This window comes from Mangifera indica, chromosome 11 (genome assembly GCF_011075055.1).
Source record: "Mangifera indica cultivar Alphonso chromosome 11, CATAS_Mindica_2.1, whole genome shotgun sequence".
Taxonomy (NCBI): Eukaryota; Viridiplantae; Streptophyta; class Magnoliopsida; order Sapindales; family Anacardiaceae; genus Mangifera; species Mangifera indica.
This window is the reverse complement of record NC_058147.1, coordinates 10,570,905-10,580,476: the sequence shown is the minus strand read 5'-3', so window position 1 is coordinate 10,580,476 and position 9,572 is coordinate 10,570,905. Positions and strand designations below refer to the sequence as shown.

Here is a 9,572-nt window from a genome sequence, read left to right as displayed (position 1 = left end):
AGGTGGGGGTGTGATGTGATCGCATGCGGACATCATCTTGAAATAAATACAACAAAGAAAATGTGAATATTGCACACGCATTGACAGCCTCTTCCCCACTCAACATACGTAGTTACTTGGAAACTCACTCCCAACCATAATATTCAGCCACACTGAACTCTAATTTCTATCTTACTGTCCCCCCTTGACATTTGAAATCATTACAAGTAACTACCCTTAAGGTTTCGATTCTGTGACAATTGAGGAGGAGCATTTTTTACATGAAACTTGATTGTGAGGGGAAATGTATATTTATGAAACATCTAGGTGTTCAACAGAATATACCTACCTAAATCCTTTGCTCTTCTTCTCTATAAATATTCCTCAAAGCCTTAGTCCTCACTCCTCTAAAGTCTCACTCAAATCTCAGTCCAATATAACTCAACCACCCAAATGGAACATCACCAACAAGGCCTCGCCCTCCACAATGACCATCCGGAGCCAACCTATCGCGGCGTCCGCAGGCGCAAATGGGGCAAATGGGTGTCTGAAATTCGGCAACCGGGGACCAAAGCAAGAATTTGGCTTGGCAGCTATGAGACACCGGAAATGGCAGCTGCAGCCTATGACGTTGCTGCATTGCACCTGAGAGGACGCGCAGCTCACCTCAACTTTCCCGAGCTGGTCGACAGCCTCCCTCGGCCGGCGAGTTCCTCCTCTGAAGACATTCAAATAGCGGCTCAACAGGCGGCTCTTAGGTTCAGAAGATCACCCAATGAAGGCGGCGAAGGTGTCAGTGAAGTTGAAAGTAATAATTTAGGGCCAGTTAGAATTGGACTGTCGCCGAGTCAGATACAAGCTATCAATGAATCACCATTGGATTCGCCCAAGATGTGGATGGAGTTGGGAGCGGGGACGTTCTCGTTAGGTGAGGGAGGGTTTTCTGAAAGTTTTCAAAGTTTTAGTGGTGAATGGGAAGAGGATCAAGATATGCAGCTCGTCGAATCTATATGGGATTATTAATTAATTAATTAATTAATCATAAATCAAAACATTTAGGTCGAAAACATATTAATTAGTTGAATTATTGAATATTCATATCAATTATTCATCCCAAAGGGGTGAAATAAATTTAAAAAAATGATTTATTTCTGAGTCAATTGAAATTGATGAGTTAATTTTTTTTCGAACTCATTTAGTGTGTAAAAGATGCTCAATTTTGTTGGGTACTACTGCTATTGAGAACAGTGCAAGAAAATGTGCAGCTGTTTCAAAATTCTTTATGTATAATGAAAGTACATTTATTTATTTATATGGGTTTACTCTGTAATCTTAATTTCGTTTCTTTCTTTTAAAGTTATCTCAACGTTAAATGCTTATAATATTATTTTAATAATATAGTCTTTTTTATTATATTTTAGAGTAAAATTTCAAGATATAGTAGGTAATTACATTTCCAATTGGAAAAATGTATGAGCCATGTCAAAGCACATGGGCGTCTAAAACCAGTGAAAATTTGAGCAGCATGGACATAAATTGGTACGACGAAGTTTCATTTAGAATTAAAAATTATGAAGTAGAGTTGGTGTTAAGTGACTATTGATCATGTATCTCTCTCTCTCTCTCTCTCTCTCTCTCTCTCTCTCTTAAAAGAGATGGCATTGGGTCGGACAGGGCCAAATCCTGTAAGGCCTATCGAGTATAAGACCTAAATAATAATGAACCAAATTGATATAATGAAAGTATGAGACTCATAGTCTTACTCTATATACATAAATCTGAACCGGGTTAATCCGTTAATTATTTTGAAAAATATTTTTTTATTAAATTTTTTTTAAATTATGTTTATTTTTTAAATCATCAACGATAATGGTCATGTTGGGTCGACCCATTGGTCTATAGCTTAGCTCAAACAACCCATGGGTCAGGCCTTTTTGTGTTGAGCTTTTTTTCTTAACTTTGGGTTAGGTCACAAGCCAACCTAGCCTAATTCACGTCTCTACTCTCTCAACTAATATGTAGTGTGTTTAATTGAAATAATAAAATTATATGTGCATATTTTTTATATATAATTTAAATACATAGATAATGTATTATCTTGTAATTGAATACTTTTGAATTAAAAAAATAATATTTAATTTTATAATAATACGTTATTTATATATTCAAATTATATATAAAAACTATGTACACATATTATGAGTACCAAAACAAAAGTCTTCTTATTAATATTTAAATTTTCTATGCAATACCAACTAATCAGGTCACAGTTCTAAAATTTAGAATTATCCTTTTGGGAAAAGGAAATTTTGGCTAAAAGAATATTTGTCCTGCAAGTTTTAGTTAAACCTCAAAAGTATAACTACAGTAAATAAAATATTTAAATACTTATCTATAGGCTAATTACTGCTAAAATTTTAGTTGGAAACAAAGATAAAATAGTTATTTTACCCCTAGACCCTAAAGTCTTAAAATTTTATATTATTTTTTTCCCTTATTTTAAAAAACTAATAATTTTCTTCTATAATTAAACAATTTTCAGTCAATGATCTTCTCCAACAAAGGACAAGTTTTTATTGTCTAGATTGGGAAGAAGTGACAAAAGATGACATTTTGTCATAACAAAGTGTCGTCCTTTATCACGATTTTTAGACAACAAAATTGTCCTTCGTGATCTAATTTGAAAGATAAGTGGAAAACGTTGGTTGTTGGCCAGAATGGTGGTGGTTAGAAAAGGGATACAAACCCTAGAGGTGAAATCTAAAATTTTCAAAATTTGAGAATAAGTGAAATGTTAGTTTTAAAAACTTGAGAGGAAAATGATATTAACTTTTAAAGTTTTAAAGTTTAGTAGTAAAATGATGATTTTACTCTTTTCTCTAACTGAAAATTTTAATAGCAGTTATCCATAGATGCGTGTTTGAGTTTTTCATTTATCTTAAGTGTGTTTTTAAAATTAGGATAAAAGTTGGGTGGAAATAGGGCTGGATTCGAGCCGAGCCGAGCTCGGCTCGCAGCCAGCTCGGGCTCGGCTTGACTTTTTAATGGCCGGCTCGAGTTCGGCTCGAGCTCGACTCGAGCCGAATTCAGCTCGGCTCGAGTTCGACTCGTTTTCAGTTCGGCTCGGTAATGGCTCGGCTCGGCTCGTTTTTTATATCAAAACGACACCGTTTTGTATATATATATGGATCAAAACGACGTCGTTTTGTATAAAAAAATTTTAAAAAAATATACCGAGCCAACCCGAGCCAGCTCGGGCTCGGCTCGAGCTCGATCGAGCCGAACTGAGCCCGGCTCGTTTCGGGCTCAAACCGAGCCGAGCCGAACTCGAGCTCAAGCTCGAGCTGGCTCGGCTCGAATCCAGCCCTAGGTGGAAACTAGTCTTTTGGCCTATAAATTTTGACAACTTTACTAATTAACTTTTGTTATTATATTATACTTCAGGGTGTTCTGTCGTTTTAAGAATAATAATTAAAACCTGTATTTTCAATAGTCAAGGGTAACTATCTTGTAAAGGAAACATATTATACAAATTTATTTATATAATTTAGTATAATAATATTTAATTGAATAATTTTTTAGTAAATAGAAAAAAATAAATAATTATATTATTCAATCATAAATTATATACTTAATTTATATAATTAAAATTTATTTATATACTTAATTTTATTCGTATTAAAAAGTTATGTAAAACTTTAAGAGTTAGTATATTAGAATATACCCGATTATAAGTATCAAGATTCTCTCTTTCTCTTGGCTTCAACAAGAATGATTTCTATAGATAAAGTGGGAAAAAGGATCAAAGAATTAAGAAGATTCTCATCCACGTTTTTCATAAGAATCTCCAAATTAATCTACCCAATTGGAGCATGGATGAGTTATTTTCTAATTTGTAACCCCACCCCTTCTTCAAACTTCTTATTATTTGTTTTTTAACATAATCTTCTTAATTTATAATTTCTTTAAAAGAAAATAAAACACAAAAGAAAACATAAATATGTTTTGCTTTAATTCAAGTCTTTGTTGAACACCGTCCAAAGCTACAATGGGCCCTATTAGGGTTGGCTTTATTTTCTTTCATATGACAAGTCAACATCCTCGACCAATTAAGGCAATTCCTCACCATAATTTAAGTTTCCATCTTTAGTTTAATTATGCAATCAATAACTCCTGCACATGCAAGTGTTTGATGATATATAATATGATATTGATACACAATTGATCCTTTTACGCGTAATTAATACGCGTTGTGACATTTCTATATTATTTAAAAAGTAATATTATATGTATCTATTTTGAATATATAAATATATATATATATTTATATATGTTATTTTATGATTAAATAATATTTTATTATTAATTCAAAATTATCTAATCATTTGATGATATAAATAAGTATGTATATATTTATGTACCTAAAATAAGTATACATAATTTTATCGATTGTTTAAATCATGTATCATTATCTTAATCTTAATGTTAGACTTACAAAATTCTTTTATTTAACGGTTTCAGCTTTTAGGTCAAATAACCCTTTAATATACTATTAGAATTATTGGTTTCAACTTTAAGTCTTTCATGTAACTTTCCCTTCATTGATTCAATTCATGGTTATCAATATTTTATGATATATAATACGTATTAGATAATAAAATATGATACTGATAAAAAATATTTTAAGGTGTATTTAATTAATAGTTAATACAATATAATATGATACAATACTTATTACTAATACAAGTTGATACACAATTTTAGAGAAAATGATGATATAGTAGGAGTGTTTATGAAAAATTTTAAATGTGTTTGTGATATTTTCTAAAATAATGATATATCAATTAGTCTTTTTGTTATTGTATTTATATTTTACTATTTTATTTTTTAAAAGGCTAAATGTCTATTTCCCACCTAAGGTATGCTGTTTTCTCAAGTTTCTCCTTGTTAACTTTGAAAATTTTATTTACCCACCTGTGGCCGGTTAAAATTAATGGTTTCAAGGGTAAAATTGTTATTTTGTCTGTATTATTAACAATAAACTTAAATTTGATTTTATTTTTCCTCCTAAACCCTAAAAACTAACAAGTTTCCCCAACTCAAGTTTTAAAAAACAACATTCCCCCCCTAGGGTTTTCAATTTTTCAGAGTTAGTTTTTTGGCACCGTTTCTTCCTCTCCGGCGACCTCTAGGCGACGCCTCTTCCTCTTCGATGCGATCTCCTTCCGACGGTTGTTCTCAGCATGATCGTTGACGAAGACGCGTCTTCGTCGACGACCATGCTCATGGCAATCGCTGGAAGGAGACCACGCCGAAGAGGAAGAGGCATCTCATGGAGGTCGTCAAAGAGGAAGAAACGACACCGAAAAATTAACTCTGAAAAATTGAAAACCCTAAGGGGAAAAATACTGTTTTTTCAAATTTGGGTTGGGGGAAAAATTGTTAGTTTTTAAAATTTTATGAGGGAAATGAGATAAACTTTTTAGGAGTTAGAGTTCCGTTAATTTTAACAGCTCATAGGTGGGTAAATGGGATTTTCAAAGTTAACGGAGAGAAACTTGAGAAAACTGCATACTTTGGGTGGGAAATAGTCCTTTGGCCTTTTTAAAATACACATCCTACAATAAAATACGATATATGACATAAAAAATTAAATTTTTAATACATAATACAATACGCAATTCAACTACAATAATTCAATCTCTTTTTGAGCAAATTAAAGCCTTATCCTATCTTGTTTGAAATATAATTTGAATGTAGTTTTTCATAGAATTTAGCTTGAAATTTTTTTTTGAATATTATATCACAAATATTCAAAAATTAAAACTATTATCATATAATTGAAAGATCTTAAACCTATTTTATTTTTTGAAAATTATTTTTGTATTACAAATGAAATAGGCACAACTTTTAAGTCAAGCAAGATCAATTGTTTTCTTATGTAACAATTAACAGTTATATTGCTATAATTATTAATTAATATGGTTACGAGATTTTACTCTTAAATCTTAACAGATAGAATTAACAAAAGATTCATATTTTGTATTTATTATTTTATTAAAAAATTTAAAAAATGTAGTTTTATTCGATTTTTCTCATTTTTTATCATATGCAAAGCCAAATTGTTGGGATGACTTGTCAAAAACTAAGAATTTTCTTTTTTCAGAACAAAACATAAGAGCAATTTCAAAGTTTATAGATTATTTGAACTTTGTAATCATTTTTTATTTTATTTAAATTTAAACCCTAGCTTTGTTTTGCAAAGAGAATAGTGAAGAAGTAGAAGCTTAGAGAGAAGATATGGGAATTTTTTTATTTTCTGGAAAAAAGAACTATATGGGAAAAAGGGTGAAAAAAAAAAAACTTTGTAGTCTAAAAGGATATTTTTACCTTAAGTAAGGTTTAAAGTGGTATTTCAAAACAAAAATGGGGTGTGGAATGGTAGTAAATATGAGGCCTAAGAAACGTGAAAAAGTTTTTACTTTAGTGTAATCTACTTATCAGTTCAATAATTTAAAAACCAATTTAACACTTATATCTTTTTCTATATTATTTTATGTAATGGAAAATATAAATAAAAATCAAATAAAAATTTCATAAGTACTATGATACATTGAAAATGTAATTTTATTTTCCATGTAAGATTTTTTTTTTAAAATAAATTTTAGAACTTGAACTTGAAGTATTTTCAAAATTTTGAACTTCTAATAAAGCTTTGCACAAATATTAGGGAAAGTAGGCAACAATTTCAGAATTTTATAAGTAATTTTTTGCGAGGATGCTGACTCAACATGTGACATGTCATGCCATGTCAGCAACCTTGGACAACCATTGGCCCAACCAAATTCTATGTGGGTCAGCCCATGAGAACCTTGGCCCAACATAGCCCTTGCAATGTTTTAGTGAGCCTTGTGCATATGGACATAGTATTGAATAATAATTTAATTTAAGTGTCTGGTTTGTCCAAGAATGTAGGATTTTGTTACACGTGTTTTGTTTGTGCCAAGACTTTAGGAACCAGTTTCCAAGTTAATGGCTTCTGCACATTTAAGTTAGGGGACAAGATTGTTAAATACATTTAGTTACAACAAATCTATACATTTTGACATAAATGGGAGATCAATAAAAAGATAGGAGGCTTCAAGAGCTACTTTATAAGTTCAAACATGAGATAAGGAGTCCCCATTGCCTCTAAGTTATGATATCAAAGAACTCATTTCTCTAAACCTTCGAGCATCCTCAATGCGACCAAAACGGTTAAGAAGTTCAATCATTATCGAGTAATGTTCTTCTGATGCCTTAATGTTATACTTGCGAGACATTATATGAAAAATCTGGCAAGCTTCGTCTGCAAATCCAGCTTGGTTGCAGATTGATAGAAGAACTTTGAAAGTAATATGGTTTGGAGTGAAACCACCATATCTCATTTTGTTAAAAAGACTAAGTGCCTCTCGCGACAGTTCATTATATCCATAAGCTTCTATAATAGCAGTCCATGTTATAACACCCTTGACAGGGACAGCGTCAAACACTGACTTTGCACTGTCAATGAATCCACACATGCCATACATGTTGATATTTTCTGCAGCGACAAAAGGAATGGACTCAAAATCTTTCTTCAAAACTTGTCCATGGATCTCCTTCCCAAGCTTTAGTGCTTTAAGTTGACCACAGACACTCAACATCCTTGACATTGCAACGGAATCTGGTCTGTGTTTCGATAACTGCATGGACTTAAACACAGTAAGCGCCTCATATGGATGCCCATTTTCTATGCATGAATCAATCATTGCAGTCCATGAGATCACATTCCTCCCCTCCATGCTGTCAAATATTTTCAAAGAATACTCCAAAACTCCACACTTTGAATACATTATCATCAACGATGTAGTTATTGATACATTCGGCAGGAACCAACTCTTAACAGCGTAAGCATGAATCTCCTTCCCGTGCTTCAAATCTCGCAACTGGGCACAAACAGGAATAACAGTTGCAACTGTCACAACATCGGGCCTGAAGCCTTCCTGCTGCATCCAAACTATTGATCTTAAGGCCTGCTCAAGCCTTCCATTAGAGATATAGCCTGACATCAAAGCAGTCCACACTACAGCATTCCTATCAACCGTTGCATAAAATGCACGCCTTCCGGAATTCATATCTCCACATTTACAATACATATCAACCAATCCAGACTGAATAAATGGCTGCTCTAAAAGTTTCTTTCTTTTCAGCACATAAGCATGAACCTCTCGGCCTAATTTTCTCGCACAAACGTCTCCAATCACAGGAAGTAAAATAGTCAACACAACTGAATTTGGATATGTCCCTTCACTTATCATCTCCCTAGCACAATCTAAAGCTTCTCTTTGCAACCTATTATGTGCAAAACCTGAAATCGTTGCTCCCCATATCACAATATCTCTATCATCAATCTCTTCAAACACACGTTTCGCAAGCTTAATTTTTCCACATTTAAAGTACATATCAATCAAAGTAGTCCTCAGAATGGAATAATCAATAAAACCATTCTTGATCAACAATGCATGAGTCTTTAAACCTTGCGTAAATGCAGATGCCCCTGCAAAGCTCTTGATCACACAAGAGAAAGAATACACATTCAAATCTATCCCCAATTCACGCATTTTCATATAATTAACAAGCACGTCACGATAACGCTTTTTCCCCGCGATTACAGTCCCTCTCAGCAAAGCATTCCACGGATACACACTTCTACTAGAACTTTCCTCAAACACCTTATCCGCATCCTCAAAAGACCCACAAGAAGTGTACATGTGAACAAGTTTCGTCCGCAAAAACGAATTATGCTCAAGCCCGTTTATTCTAATATGAACATGAACTATTTTCCCATAATCCAAAGCTTTTGTTCGAACGCAAGCGGCTAAAAGAGCAGAGAAAGTGGTGGGGTTGACAGGGATGCCCTCTTGGTCCATGTAGTCCAAGATGGCGAGAGCTTCTTTAAGCTTGTTCTGTTTGGCGAATCTTTGGATATCCTTGTAAATGGCATATGGGTTTTTGGAATGGAGTGGTAAAGACGAGGGAAACACGTCTTCCTCTTTGAATGGCTTTGGTTTGTTGGAGTGTCTCCTTGCGCGGTGTTTGCTCCGGGGATGTAACCGAAAGGACTGGGACTGAGACTTCGTTGAAGCATTGAGTCTGAAGAACTTGAGCTTCGTGTTTGGAGGATTTGGAAAGGAAATAAGCGTACAGAGAGATAATGGGCAAGCTTGTGCGCTGCTTTCCATCTTCAAACTCAAACGCAAATTCAATACATCATTTATTTATAAATATTATTATTTGATAAATACTTTTGAATTATAATTTTCTAGAATATAATAAAATATAAATATAAAAAATTATATTTAATTTTTTACTTTTTTCTTAATTGTTTATATGTGTATATCACTTATCTCAAACTTTAAACAAAAATACTATAGCAATAATCTATTTTCTCAAAATATTCTTATTGATGAAATTTATGTGGGAAGAAAGAATACCACAATAGTAATTTCTCCCTTTTTCTTTATGTTCTAGTAAGAGAAGAAAAAAAATTTTTAACAGAGAAGATACATATG

General features: G+C 32.8%; 2 protein-coding genes across 2 annotated transcripts; one reads left to right on the top strand and one right to left on the bottom strand.

The window, feature by feature from the left end:
- Positions 1-253: 253 nt before the first annotated feature.
- On the top strand, positions 254-1,291 carry LOC123229175 (ethylene-responsive transcription factor ERF022-like). The gene has a single exon (XM_044654811.1). It carries the CDS (start codon positions 433-435, stop codon positions 1,000-1,002), a length of 570 nt encoding a protein of 189 aa, XP_044510746.1. The 5' UTR covers positions 254-432; the 3' UTR covers positions 1,003-1,291.
- Positions 1,292-7,031: 5,740 nt separating this feature from the next.
- Positions 7,032-9,251, bottom strand: LOC123228955 (pentatricopeptide repeat-containing protein At1g71460, chloroplastic). The gene has a single exon (XM_044654481.1). It carries the CDS (start codon positions 9,240-9,242, stop codon positions 7,176-7,178), a length of 2,067 nt encoding a protein of 688 aa, XP_044510416.1. The 5' UTR covers positions 9,243-9,251; the 3' UTR covers positions 7,032-7,175.
- Between the last annotated feature and the right edge of the window lie 321 nt (positions 9,252-9,572).

Excerpts from the sequence above, each read along its gene's own strand:
- LOC123229175 (XM_044654811.1), top strand. The coding sequence starts at position 433 with ATGGAACATCACCAACAAGGCCTCGCCCTCCACAATGACCATCCGGAG.
- LOC123228955 (XM_044654481.1), bottom strand. The coding sequence starts at position 9,242 with ATGGAAAGCAGCGCACAAGCTTGCCCATTATCTCTCTGTACGCTTATT.